Raw genomic sequence first — 14,350 nt, 5'->3', positions numbered from 1 at the left:
GCTAACCGCCCGCAAACGTATATGTATCTCAACGCACTTTCCGTGTATACAGGACATTACTGAAAGCTTTGAAAACTAAAAAAAACACATTTATGTTATATATATATATATATATAAAAAATATATAGCTTATAACATTATCACACGGATAGCACTCAGCCTTACTTTTTGATCCGGACTTCATAGGCTCCTTTCTGGCTCCTGAGCTCGTCCCGGAGACCCTCCACCAGGCTGCCCAGCGACGGGGCGTCCCCGTCCCCGTCCTCCGACGTGTAAATGGACGGAATGACAACGCTCGCCACAACGCCGTTCCCGTTCTCGCTGCAGGCGGCGCTGTTCCCACACACCTCCATGGCCTCACAGCTGTCCTCCTGGTCGGCGGAGCCTCTCCGCTCAGCCCCCGTCCCCCCGTCCCCTCCCCGGTCCTCCTCCTTCTGGCTGTCCGACTCCGCTCCGGCTCCGGAGCTGCTGCCCGAGTTGTGGTTGGACGAGGGCTCGCTGCTGGCCGAGTCCGGGCCGGAGATCTCGCAGGAGGAGGTGGACCAGGGCGTGCTGGCCACGCTGGGCACGCTCCCCATGCTGGACGAGGAGGTGACGTTGTCGTAGGTGGAGAGCCGCTGGGAGGAGCCCGTGGAGTCGCGGTCGCGCGCCGAGCGCTCCCCGGAGGAGGTGCGCCGATGACCCCTCAGAGAGGACAAACCGTTCATCAGCCAGTTACCGCTGCTGCCTCCGCCACCACCACCACCACCACCACCACCGCCGCCGCCTCCACCGCTGCCGGAAGACAAGCTGGCGGTGTCGGTGGTGGAGCCCGCGCCGCTCTGCTTGGCCTGGGGCTGGCCGCGCGGCGTGGAGGAGGAGCTCTTGAAGGTGTATTTCCAGGAAGGCAGCGTCTTGGCCTGTTTGCTGGGGCTGATCACCGTCTCTCCTCCTCCTCCTCCGCCTCCTCCTCCCTTCCCTGTGGAAGCAGGGCCCAGTCTGGGAGCGGGGTTGGGGTTGGGCGTCTGGTGAGGGGGAGTGACGGCGGCGCACAGTTTGGCGTCCAGCGAGGAGGCGCTGCTTTCCAGGTCGACGTCGCCGGTGGCGTTGGAGAGAGGGCAGCTCTGGAGGTCCTCCTCGGAGATCCAGGCCCCCAGGCTGCGGTGCTGCAGCTGCTGCCCAGGGACGGTGAGCTCTGACTGGGGAGCGGTCGGCCCCTCCTGGTCCCTCCCTGAGTACAGGCGGTTGTGGTCCCTGATGAGGATGGTCATCAGGTGCTGGACAAGGGAAGTGCCTGAGGAGGAAGAAGGAAGACAAGGCCATTGGAGCTTTAGAATCGAAATCGGTAGCCCATGAAATTAAAATAGATCTTTCAGATTTACAGTCGTAATATAGTATTGTACAGGAAAAAGCAAGATCGTATTGAAACATAAATCATAATCATAACATAGCTATTGTTGATTTATTGTACATCTATTGCAACATACGCAGTCTTATGCAGTGTTGCGTTTATGAAGGAGTGCTCTTGGCGATCTAGATGTGTCAAAACACCGTTTGATGTATCGGTTCTGAGCAAATTGAGATCTCAAACAAGGAGTATCGTCATGTAGCTGCTGATCACAGTGGCTGTATGTCACAGAAAGAGAAGATGGCTGACACCTTCCATGATGGCCACAGGGTCCTCCATCTTGGGTCGCAGCATGTTTGGCCCAAACACCGTGGCTAAGTTCTGGACGCTCATTTTGTTTTCGCTACAATGGGACTGGACCTCGTCGAGAAACCTAATGTAAAATTATCAATAATGAATTAATTACAAATGTAGATCAATAAAACCTTCGATATGATACAGTTTGAGAGAAAAAGAAAAATGGCTTACTTGCATATGTACTTTAGGAGATTGTAATTGGGCAGAGGTAGAGAGTTCACTTGTTTTTCCAGCTCCTGGACCCCCTGATAGGGATATATTAGACAACTGTTTAACTCATTAATCATGTCCCACGCACACACACACACACACACACACACACACACACACACACACACACACACACACACACACACACTTCACACACAAACACTTGCTCACACAAACACACTTTCTCACACAAACACACTTTCTCCCCCACACACACACACACACACCTCCTCCTCGTCTTTGGCGAGCAGATGAGCGCAGGAGAGGAAGTCATCGTACTTGGCGAAGGGGACGACGGGTTCCGGCAGCTCTCTGAGGTACAGCTTCAGCAGAGACGCCACCGTGTGGGTGTCTGTGTTACTGCAGGGAGGGAGAGGCGCACATTGAGTTACAGTCCCCTCACACAGCGCTCCGCTGCCGGTTGGCGTCCCCATGCTAAGCACTACACTGCACTGTTAGATAAGAGACACAGCTTTTTGTTTGGGCTGGAGTTTAACATTGACTCATTCATTCATTCGTTCTAATTGAAAAGAAATTCTACATATAGGCAGGCATTCTCAAGGTTTATTCCTTGACTCTTAAAATGATTTTCTTCTTGTCTTTTGGGGGGCTAGGGTAAGGGGCTGTCCTAAATATATGGCCTGTTATGCCCTTTGAGACTGTTACTGTGAATAAGGGCTATACAAACAACATTGACTCGACTTGACCTGATTGACAGCAGATATACCGACAGACATATGGGTATGTTGAAGGACGGACAGAAGGACGGACAGAAAGACAGACAGACAGACAGACAGACATGAAGAAAGATGGATAGATAGTTAGATAGACATCATTATAATGTTACGTATTAGAAGCTGAATTGGATTTCTCCTCCTGTGCTTCAGTCTGACAAAGACACACAGGCCGTGAGCCGGTCAGACAGACGGACGGACGGATAAACATCGGTGCGGTCTACCTGTCGAACAGGGGCTTGTCCCCGCAGTCGAAGGACTCCTGGAGCTCCTTCACCAGGTTGGCCTGTCCCGGCATGCGGAAGAGGCCCTCCTCGTCCAGGCCACGCTCCCGCAGGAAGTCCACACACTGCTCCACCAGCAGGGGGGCCAGCCGCGGGCCAAACTTCTTCTCGTACTGCACCGTGTCCTCTAGACGCTGGCCGAAGATCCCTGTGGAGAGATGGGGAGACACACTCTGGTGGTTATTTATCCCAAAGAGGCTCGCGTTGGAATGGATTACCAACAGGACATCGTGCTCAGGAGTGTCTACAGGTAGACTAGACTGGACGTCCAGGTATCGAACCCGGTACCTGCCTGTGGTTGGCAGATTAACCATAACCACTGCACCATCCTACCCCCTGCCATGATTCAAGATCAAATCTTCAATATCATCAGTAAGGTAACGTTTGTTTATTTGTTATTTAGTTTGTTTTTTTGGTGTTCAGTCATCTATATTCATACTTTTCAAAAATATGGTTAGAATATAAGAGAGACCACCATCTTTCTTGATGCAAATGCGAAGTAAAAACAGAAACAACCAAGCTCTTGGTTGATTTGAGAAATAACACATAACGAATATGAAGGTCCAAGTAGGGCTGCTCGATTATGGGAAAAATCATAATCACGATTATTTTGGTCAATATTGATATCACGATTATTCAAACGATTCTTTTTGAGTTTGAAAACATGCATTTATTGATACAATCAATTATGACATAGAAACACGTATATTATAAGTATCCAAAATAAAACCTTTTTCGTGTGTAAGTGTACTGTCTGCCAAAACATTCTGAATCTAACATTTGATTTTTATAAAACATTTCATGAATACAATATATTAAGACAATCAAATATCACAGAAACACGTATAAGTATCCAAAATTAACTTAACCTATTTAATGTCTAGAGAACAACGGTCCCAGCATTTCTCCATAGCAAAGTTAAAAGTCACAAAGCCATAACAAACACATGGCTAATAAAAATCATATTGTTGTTAAACAGAAATACATATACAAGATGTACTTGGCAGTTCTGCCTTAAAGAACTCTTAGTTAAAGTCTGCTATAGGAGCTTGTTATCGTTCATCAAACTGTAACGTTACTGAAACTTTAGATTCCACGCGGTAGGTCTACTCCAACATGTCTGTCAACAGTCGATGCTGCTGATTGGCGGTTCACTGGCATGTCCCGCCTCCTGCCAACGGCATACTTCCTGATGCAGCACGCCTGTTAGATTGTACTCCCTCTCGCCGCGTTGAATGCTTTCGCATGCGCGTCTCTTTCATAAACTTTCATAAACTCTCTAGGCCTACTTTAAAATGGAAAATGTCAAATTAATCGTTTCAACTCGATTATACGAGTTTGGAGATCGTTTGACCCCAAAATTGATATCGCGATCGAAATTCGATTAATTGCACAGCCCTAGGTCCAAGTACGGTGACCCCCGTGGGACAAGAACAGGGGAGGCAGTACCTGCTGAGTGGACACAGCAGTCGCACGCGGCGGAGAGGTCCCAGTAGTCATAGTAAGACGCCACGGAGCACGGACTGCACAGAAGCAGAGCGCGCCTCTCATACATCCCTCTGCATTTATCCACCGAGCGCCTGATCAGATGATGGTTCGACCCAGAGACGTGGACGCAAACGGCTTTCATTGGAGAACACTCCCGACGGTTTTCCCCCAAACTATGTTTTAACACCGGAGCGAGGATTGGGAATGAACGGGTGGGAGAGGGTTGGGCGGGAGAGAGTTGGGCGGGAGGGAGGCTGTCGAACCAACAGCTGATGTCAGGGCCCAGGAGTGAGGGAGGCGGCCAGACATGGGTCAGCGGGGTCCTGCACGGCCCCCCGCCGTTAACGACACCTCCTCTATATCGGAGACGGTGGGGTCTATTCTTAATGGGGTAAACGGAGAAGCAGGGGGGGGTGGGATTGGGGGTGGGGGGTATGGGATGGGGGAGGCTTGGAGACGCTTGGATTGAAAATGTGCTTGGACATGCTGTACCGGTTTTTGTACAACTGTCATGTCAGTCTGTGGGATTTTCTTTCTCTTTTCGAGTCGGTTTAAATATGAGGTTATCGCAGCGTAAACATGGGAATGTTCATATTCACCCAAATGATATTGCGAGTCAAACATTTATTCTCAAGGGGCTGCAAAGTCATATTTTAGAAAAGTGCCAATAAATCTATGATTCAAGACACATTTCATGTATGATAGAAAACCCCACAAGCTACCACAGCGAGTAGCATTTACGATAGCACAGGCCTATATACATGGTCCATATCTGTGGGCCTACTGTGCTAGTCGTATCAGCGACCACGCTTCTGGGTGGTAAAAGCTCCACGTTTTGATGGAAAGTGTTGAAACGCGATCACTGCGTGTGCATGTGCGCCTACATATATACATACTGTACTTGTCTTATCAGTGTGTGTGTTTACGATCATACTATTAATACAGTGTAATGCAACACCCCCAGACCAGCCCAGACCAGACCAACCCCGCCCAGCTGTCAGTCACCGGCCCGTTGACTCCCAGCAACCCCTTGTTGTATTTCTGGACTGCTGTCAAGTGCGGAGACACCGAGACCAGACCCAGACCAAGACCTGAGAGTGAGAATTCGATTTTCTACCTATTGACCTTATGTCCACTCTTGACAAAGGTCAAAACGTAGAAGAATCGTTACCGTGTGTGTGTGTCGTAATGTCCAGAGCCCAAAGTGAGCGTGGGTTAGTCAGCCTACCTCCTCCGAAAGGAGCCCAAATGACCCTGCGGATGGCCCGGACCCAGTCGTCCATATCACTCTGGGAGTTGGCCATCAACAAGAAGGCCTCATGACTCATGGCTGCCCTGTCCTTGTCCCCTGGTCCACCTGCGCCGTGGGGGAGAGAGACGGAGAGAAAGAGTAAGACTGGATGGACGGGCAGACAGACGGATGGGTTGATGCATAGATAAACACGCAGACAGATAGAGGAGATGACAATGAGAGACAGACAAGACAGATTTAAGGACAGTCGGACTGGAGGGGGACAGACAGAGAGGCATACAGAAGGACAGAGATAAAGAGAGTCAGAGAGACATACAGAAGCAGAGAGAGACAGACAGGAGGACACACGGGAGACTGACAGAAGGAGTTTTGGGAGGGAACAGGACAGGTTCAGGGGGGAGACGGGGGTTGTTGTTTAACCACGCAAAATATTAGAGAGAAATTATTGATGTATTAGTACAAAGCTGCATTATGATATCGAAATCACAAAACAGTGATTTATTCACTGCACATGAAGAGAAATGGATTCTCATTGTATCTTCATAAGCCCCATGACCACAACATCTAAAACAGCCACAGACTGCCTGCTCAGTTTGGCCTCACAACAAATAATTGTTGCTTTCTCTTCATGAAAAAACCTTGTTCCATGAGTTTGAATGTATGAATGGGAACCCAACCCACATTTTTAATTAGTAGCCTAATACCTATAAGCTATTATTGGCAGCTGGAAACGAGAATACAAAGATGGCACACAAGTGAAGGAAAAGCCTTTCTTAAAATAGGGAAGTCACACTATGGTTTGAACAAGAGGTGATTTGTATTGTGTCTGTAACAGTGCATTAAATATCTAGTGCTGATATTCATACAAAGACAGGTTTTTAATATCCTCGAGGACTACTTGGTTTTAATACCACTAGATGGCCCCACTGCATCACATAAAATCTTAATGAGCATTTATATTCCATTATAATAGAACATACATTGTATTCATGTTACCAATTCAAACAGACCCTGAGGAAATGCAAAAGGAAAGACGCTAGCAATAAATGCGTGAAGGCCTATCTCTGACTTGAATTGGGAATATATAATACAGTGGTTTGATTGTTTTTTGGATTCCATTCAATAACTTTTCAGATGCTGTTATCCAAAGTGACTCGCAGCATTTGGAGGTACATTATGTGGAGCTTAATCTTGACATTGGGGATCAAAGCACCTTTCAGCTTGGGGTCAAGCACTTTATTCTGGGTGCTCAGTCATGCGAGGCCAGTCTGTGTTTGGTGGTGTTGATTTGAGTCATTCAACTGTGAGAAGGAATTACCAATATAAACAGTAGCGCCATAAAGCTAAGTGCCCTTTCCAGCCAGCTCGGTCAATTCACACCAAAATGATGAACAGCACACACAAACACTTTGGTCTGAAGTGCACACACACACACACACACACACACACACACACACACACACACACACACACACACACACACACACACACACACACACACACACACACACACACACACACACACACACACACACACACACACACACACACACACTTGGGTCTGAAGTCCATTACTGTGAACGACCATGAAAAGCAATTTATTTTCTCCAAAGCCATAATGATAAGTGCAATATATGATTAGTACTGCAGGTGTTAGCCACATAGAAATTAGGATCCACATAAATATTGCAGGAGTACTATTGTACCTGATTAATAACTCTTTTACATCTGTTGAGAGAGAGATAGACAGAGACAGAGACAGAAACAGAGACATCGGGGGATGGAGGGGGATGCTTGGCTAAGTTTCTGTCGCAAAGAGGATGTTCTTTGTATCAGTAGAAGTGAGGCAATAGTCTGTAACAGCTAGTTCATTTAATCTCTCTCTCTCTGTCTGACTCCCTCTCTCTGTCTGTCTGTCTCTCTCTCTCTCTCTCTCTCTGTCTATCTCTCTCTTTCTCTCTATTTATTTATTCATAATGCTGGATCCCTAGGGCCGCTCCTGTTACCAGGAAATGATAAGGGAGATTAAGGAAGCTTTGGAAATCCAAAAGGCCTAATAAACATAAGCAGAAACCAGACATTCAGGAGCCCCACTCTCCAATACTTTACTATGGAAGTCTGATAAGACATACACAGACGCACACGCACACGCCTGCACACACACCTGCAACCAACATGACATTGCAGTCACACAAAGGCGGAATAATCACAACTCTTAAAAGAGAAGCAAGTCAAAGGGAGAGGAACATTAAGGCACCATTTTTTAAATCGACTCTTCTTCAAACCTTCTTCCAGCTCTCCCTGGGTAAAGGAGTGGCTGTGAGTGGATGTGTTTGAGTTCCCCCCCTGCAGAGGCCCCAGGAAGAGACACCATGGGGGGCTGTGGGGGTGTTGAATGTTTCCTTCTGAAAATGAATCATTTTTCCACTCGGAAATGTGTGTCTCGGTTCCCTCGATCCGCCCGGAATGGAATAAATATCATTTTCTGCAGCTCTGTATGGTGTGTGTGTGTGTGTGTGTGTGTGTGTGTGTGTGTGTGTGTGTGTGTGTGTGTGCGTGTGCGTGTGTGTGTGTGTGTGTGTAAAATGTCAAATTATTTTCTCTGTGACGTTGTAAATTGGTGTGAAATCGAATCGTCTAATTTTGGTTCATTAATGTGGATGAGTATGTCCTCAAATACAGACTGCTCCAAAGTCAATAAGAATAATTACTGACTCACATTCATACTTGTGAACCTGTGATTTGACTGTAATTTGTTATAAAGGGCATCACATCCTTAAGCTATTAATGATTGGAATTTTATGTGAGAATATCTGTTTGTAGTTTACTCTTCCTGCCTCTTTATGAGCCATCTTGCTTCATAACTGACCAATCTGGGCATCTCATTCATGATTTATTAGGGGAATCCATCCGTTGTGTGAAATGCTCAATTTCTTATTGGCGGAGAAACATTTTTTTTCTTGAATATTAACTAGGCCTACAGCTCCTTTAACCGACCTTGGCTTTTGTTTAAACTGAGCGAATCCTTCCTTTAAATACATTTTCACTGCAAGTCAAAGAAACTAGCTAGCTAGCTAGCCCTGCCACACAAATCTTTTTAAAAGGGCCAGTACAAGTAATTAACAGTAATTTTGTCAAATTGTATTTGGGATTGAATTCTTAGTATTGGGACATTAGGCCACAAACCTGCTAAACCTTTCAGTTTAACTAAAAAATAGCTGGTGTTCGCCTTTATATAAGACCACCATTACAGTGTGTACTAAAAAAACCTTGGACTTAATAGCCTACTTCTCTTGTGACACACTGCCTCTCTCTCTCACTTCTCACCCTGGTGCGACCACAGATGAGACTTAATGATGGATGACTGCTGGCGTACCGCATTTTCAAACCTCCAACTTGTGTTCCTGAAGTGTGCACTCGCAAATGTATGGGATTATGTTTGGCCTTCTTAATATATAACCTTAACATTTAAACGTAACCCTTATGCTTGAATTTCCTCCGTGCACAACCAAAAATGTACTATTTTACTGTGTGCAGAAAACAGTATTTTCATGGCCAGCTACTTCACGTTTCAGAAAAGAGTAAGCCTTCTGGAGGTCTTAAGAAAAGACAGACTAGCAGCAACATTATTATCCTACTAGCTAGCCAGCCACAGAGGAGGACAATACATAATATGGTTAGGATTAATGGTTATTCCCTCATTATTATGCTTTTACAGGAATGGATCATGGTCAATATTTATATAATTGCTTTTAGCATTGTCGCTGTAATGCCTGGCTTGTTGCTCCAGGACCATTATCACAATGTTACACACAATGTCACCCTCTCTTGGTCTCCCCAGATGGGCCATTAAAGTGCAGACATGTGGTAATTGCCAGATGTGTCTTTCAGCGAGTAAAACATATAAATGAAATAACCTAGAGATTCTCTATTTTGATTCAGCCAGTTCCTCTGTTTCTACCTTCACATCGCAATCTTGCCATATTGCAATCATTCACACACAAACAAACATCCAAGCAATATGGTGATTTAAAATATAAACACCTTCATGCACTTGAGACTTGACTGACAATTCTGTACATTAAATAGAAATCCCCTAATAAGAATAAGTGAATCCCTGCAAGCAGCGGTCGATAGAAGATTGTGTGTCTGTCGATGTACACGGTGTCGGTTTCTCAACTGTGCAAAATCAAAAAGCTAATGTATTCCTCCTCCGGGGACTGAACGTACTCTAGATGAACTGATCTGCTCGCAGTCCAGATGAATTCACTGTGGTAACATTACACACTCCCGCCTCATCACAGATCTATAGTCTATAGTGGTTAGTGTAAGGTTCCGGGTTTGATCCCCAAAGTCCACCGTCTACCATCTTCCTTGAGCAAGACGCCACCTAACCCCTACCCTATCCTTAATGACATCTGAATTCACTTTAAGTCACTCATAAATACAATGTGTCCGCCCAATGACAAAACAGTAAGTCAATTGAACACTTTACAATAAGGGTACATGAATTCAAAATGTATTAACATTAGTTAAGGCAGTATCAAGCATTATTGTACAGTATTAGGGTTACCCTAAACCTACCCCTTGCATAGGAGAACAGGGCAAGGGTTAGTGGGGTCCTTACCCTAACCCTTTTAAATAATGCATTACCTTAGTTAACATGAACACCATTTGTAAATAATTAGCAGACCATTAGTTAACTATTAATGCTTATTATTACTAGTGACTTATGTCAATGCATGGTTAATTAATGTACTAATATATAATAATATACCCTATTAATGTAAGTGTTACCCATAAATCAAAGCCTGAGACCAGACAGAGGTTTATCGTGGATGTTCTCTGGTTACCTTGAAGGTGCTCTTTCTTCAGTCTCCCTGGTTTGCAGCAGGCGAGCCCCATTGCTATGGACCAGGGGCCCAGGGGGCCGGAGGGGCCGGGGCCCTAGCTTGGCACTGTGTTTGAGGGGCTAATGCTGAGCCATGACGCGTGTTCCTCCACGAGCAGGAAGTTCCTTTTAAGTGATCTCCATAGGTCTCAGGTGGTACAGCGAGAAGCGAGCGGTTAGCTAACGAGCCATTATCCCAAACGTCCCGAGCTAGACCCTGCACAACGAGTTTGTCAGCCGGTTGCCGGTTCCCTTCTGGTTCACCGCGGTTCATTCATTCATTAATTTGTCCATTCATTCATCCATGCTTCTTTATCCTTTTTAATCCACATGGGCAGCAAGTCTTTCTCCTCAGCTCCCCTGGGGAGACACAAATACCTCTGGAGTGTGAGAGCTCACCCTCTCTCTCACACTCTCTCTCTCACACTCTCTCTCTCACTCTCTCTCTCTCTCTCTCTCTCTCTCTCTCTCGCTCTCTCTCTCTCTCTCTCTCTCTCTCTCTCTCTCTCTCTCTCTCTCTCTCTCTCTCTCTCTCTCTCTCTCTCTCTCTCTCTCTCTCTCTCTCACACACTTACTCTCCCTCTGTACATCTTCCAAACTTTGCAAACATAGACACAGAAACAAATAAACTAACAAACACACGCACACACACGCACGCACAAACGCACATCCCCCAAACAAACAAGCAAACAAAGCCAATGTGGGCCAATGAGATGGATCCAAGTCCACCAGACTTGATGTTACTTAAAGTAAAGTTTGCCAAAGTCCAATCAAAGTTACAGAAAGACAACAACTACTCCAAATCAATCTTTACTTCCTGAAGGATTTCTGTCCATTTGTTTGGCCGAGGATTCAAGTCAGCAGGGATTTTCTTTACTTTGTTTTGTTTTCCTAGGTTGTTTGACTAACCTTGCTGTGCGTTGTTGATGGTTTGAGACAGACCACAGTCTTAATCTTGTAGATGTTTACGTATCTCTTTCAGTATGTGTTTGTGTGTGTGCATCAAACTAGTGTTTATGTAGCAGCTGTTGTCCGATAAATACCAAATGTTTTAGCTTGGATGTCGCCAGAAACCATCTTCACATTTCATGCACAAAATGTCTTCAGCATCAGCATGCGTCCATATCTTATGCATTCCCTGTAATGGAGTCACTAGGGGTATCCAAATCTCCTAAAAACACTCTCTAATAGCAGTGGTGCATACTACGTCTATACAGGTTCAATGTTACATCAGGAGAATCGCCCACCGCAGAGGAAAACCCAACATTTTCAGTTGTTTTGTTCGAAACCTGGTCGAGCAACTAAGAATTTTTCATAGATGCAAAAATGTTGATTATATGCTCTGATTGTCATCACTTTGTTCTCTAAATGACTGAATGAATGAGACAAATATGTCTCTCAGGTTGGCCATCCGTATCAGCACCAGGGTATTATCTCCATGGTAACACACAGTGTACTCACACATGATGTCATTCCGTGCAGAGTTGGCCCCGGGGCCGAGAACCGGGGCCCCGACACTGTGTTTGTTGTTGTGAGTGGTCCAGAGACGCACAATGTGTATTTGTGTGTGCGTGCGTGCGTGCGTGTGTGTGTGTGTGTGTGTGTGTGTGTGTGTGTGTGTGTGTGTGTGTGTGTGTGTGTGTGTGTGTGTGTGTGTGTGTGTGTGTGTGTGTGTGTGTGTTTGTGCAAACATCTACTTCAAAATAATGAGTTGGCTTAAGTGGTAATATTTGCACAGGCTCTGTTGCTGCACAGATGTGTATGTGTGTACATTTCTCTAAAACCCTGTGCTATTTCTTCCCCTAAGCCCTCTGACTCCGCTTGAAAGCCCTCCTGGAGGTTGATGCCGCTCCGTATGAAACAGATTAAAAGAAAATGTGGCAGACTCTGACTTGTAAAGCGCTTGTAGTGGGCATTTTTCGTAGATTGTAACCTTAAATATTTCCGTTTTTTTATGCATTACACTAAAACATTCCAACTGATTACTTTTTTGGGGACAACGTTATTGCTAAAATATTCAATTAGTGGTCCCCACTTTGGCGACCATGGTTTATATCAGAAGTCGAAATGCATTCTGGGAAACTCATTCTACTCCTAGTGGAGCCAGGGCATTCACACAGTACGTAGAGCCATCTGGAGGGCACAAAGGGCACTACCGCTACACCTAATTGTCATTTGTCATTGTCATCCTATGCTACGTCAAAGCGCTCAAAACGGAGAGGTAGTGTGTAGTCGGAGGGTGTAGGGAAGGAATTGGGACAGGGCTCCACTGTTGTTTCCCAGGTGGATTAATGGCACTTTGCTAACACAAAAGACAGCTTAGCCGTATTCAGTTGGCCCTCGGAAAAGTTTGCAGATTACTCTCCCATTCTATATATATATATGCCAAAAAGCAACAAGGATTAATGCCTACCTCAATAGAAACTCAAGCACATGACTTGAGTTGGCTTTGATTAGTTCAACTTGGCATATTGCTCTCAGGCCCTTTTTGAAGAATAAGATGGATATCCAAAGATTTTCATTTAAAGACCCTCAAATCCAATATGGATAATTTAAAGGCGCTTAAGATTTAACGGCTATACTCTGAGTGTAATTTGTTAGAAATGGCATAGCCATCTGTCAGCTATTACTGAGTGAAATGTGCTGTGAAAATATCCGCTTCGGTTTACTGTGACTGCTTCCGTTAAAGGCAATGTAGGTTTAAGAACTCCCCCGGGGCTTTTCGATAAGGGGGGTCCATCTTGTCTGTCAATCACAGGTGGCGTGAAAAGCAACCCAACTGAATGATGAAGAAAAGTAACGAGGGAGGGAGCAGAAAGAGAGGGGGGGGAGCAGAGAGGGAGGGAGGGAGGAGGGAGGGAGAGACCAGAGAGGGAGGGGCATTACCCTGACAGCAGTAAAAAGACGACTCGTTTGAGGCACCCAGACATAGGTAATAAATTAGGGTTTTATAACGATGATCAGACTGCTTTCTCAAGACGAGTAGTTATCGCGTACCGGGTCCACTCTCTGAGAATGCTGAAGGGGAGTTTTAATGTGCCGACTATCGGAGAATCCCAGAGTGGTCTCCATAAATATCTCACCAAGCATTCATAAAACATTATTGATCTTGAATCTCTTGAGCATCCATACCCAGAAGCTCTGGGTTCGGAGTCAAACGTTAACCTTAACCCACAGACCTCCACCGCCTCCCTCTCCTGTCACCAGCACCGTGTCCTTCAGAACAACCCCTATCCCCTCCATCATCCCCCCCCTCAAGGAGAACCCTGATTCATACCGCTTCTGGGTGTCTTTGCTCCATTTTGTCTGGCTTCTCCCCTGTCCTCCCACCTCCTCCTGTCCTCCTCCCACCTCCTCCCACCTCCTCCTGTCCTCCTCCCACCTCCTCCCACCTCCTCCTGTCCTCCCACCTCCTCCTGTCCTCCTCCCACCTCCTCCTGTCCTCCTCCCACCTCCTCCTGTCCTCCTCCCACCTCCTCCTGTCCTCCCACCTCCTCCTGTCCTCCTCCCACCTCCTCCCACCTCCTCCCACCTCCTCCTGTCCTCCTCCCACCTCCTCCTGTCCTCCTCCTCCCACCTCCTCCTGTCCTCCCACCTCCTCCTGTCCTCCTCCCACCTCCTCCTGTCCTCCCACCTCCTCCCACCTCCTCCTGTCCTCCTCCCACCTCCTCCCACCTCCTCCCACCTCCTCCTGTCCTCCTCCTGTCCTCCTCCCACCTCCTCCTGTCCTCCTCCTGTCCTCCTCCCACCTCCTCCTGTCCTCCTCCTGGCTCCTGCTGGGCTGCCCTCTGGCCCCCCAGCCTGATT

General features: G+C 46.5%; 1 protein-coding gene across 2 annotated transcripts in view; it reads right to left on the bottom strand.

Annotated features, from left to right (window-relative positions):
• si:dkey-191m6.4 (rho GTPase-activating protein 22) overlaps positions 1-14,350 on the bottom strand; it is a 32,439-nt gene that overhangs the window by 3,129 nt on the left and 14,960 nt on the right. For both annotated transcript variants that reach the window (XM_060037105.1, XM_060037106.1), the window contains exons 4-9: positions 5,629-5,757; positions 2,853-3,060; positions 2,122-2,254; positions 1,856-1,929; positions 1,639-1,760; positions 166-1,273 (exon numbers count right to left, since the gene is read on the bottom strand). In XM_060037105.1, coding sequence (XP_059893088.1) covers positions 166-1,273; positions 1,639-1,760; positions 1,856-1,929; positions 2,122-2,254; positions 2,853-3,060; positions 5,629-5,757 — 1,774 coding nt within the window. The remainder of the gene's footprint in view (positions 1-165; positions 1,274-1,638; positions 1,761-1,855; positions 1,930-2,121; positions 2,255-2,852; positions 3,061-5,628; positions 5,758-14,350) is intronic.

This window comes from Gadus macrocephalus, chromosome 18, assembly GCF_031168955.1.
Source record: "Gadus macrocephalus chromosome 18, ASM3116895v1".
NCBI lineage: Eukaryota > Metazoa > Chordata > Actinopteri > Gadiformes > Gadidae > Gadus > Gadus macrocephalus.
The sequence above is the reverse complement of the archived record's forward strand: the minus strand, read 5'-3'. Positions and strand labels throughout refer to the sequence as shown.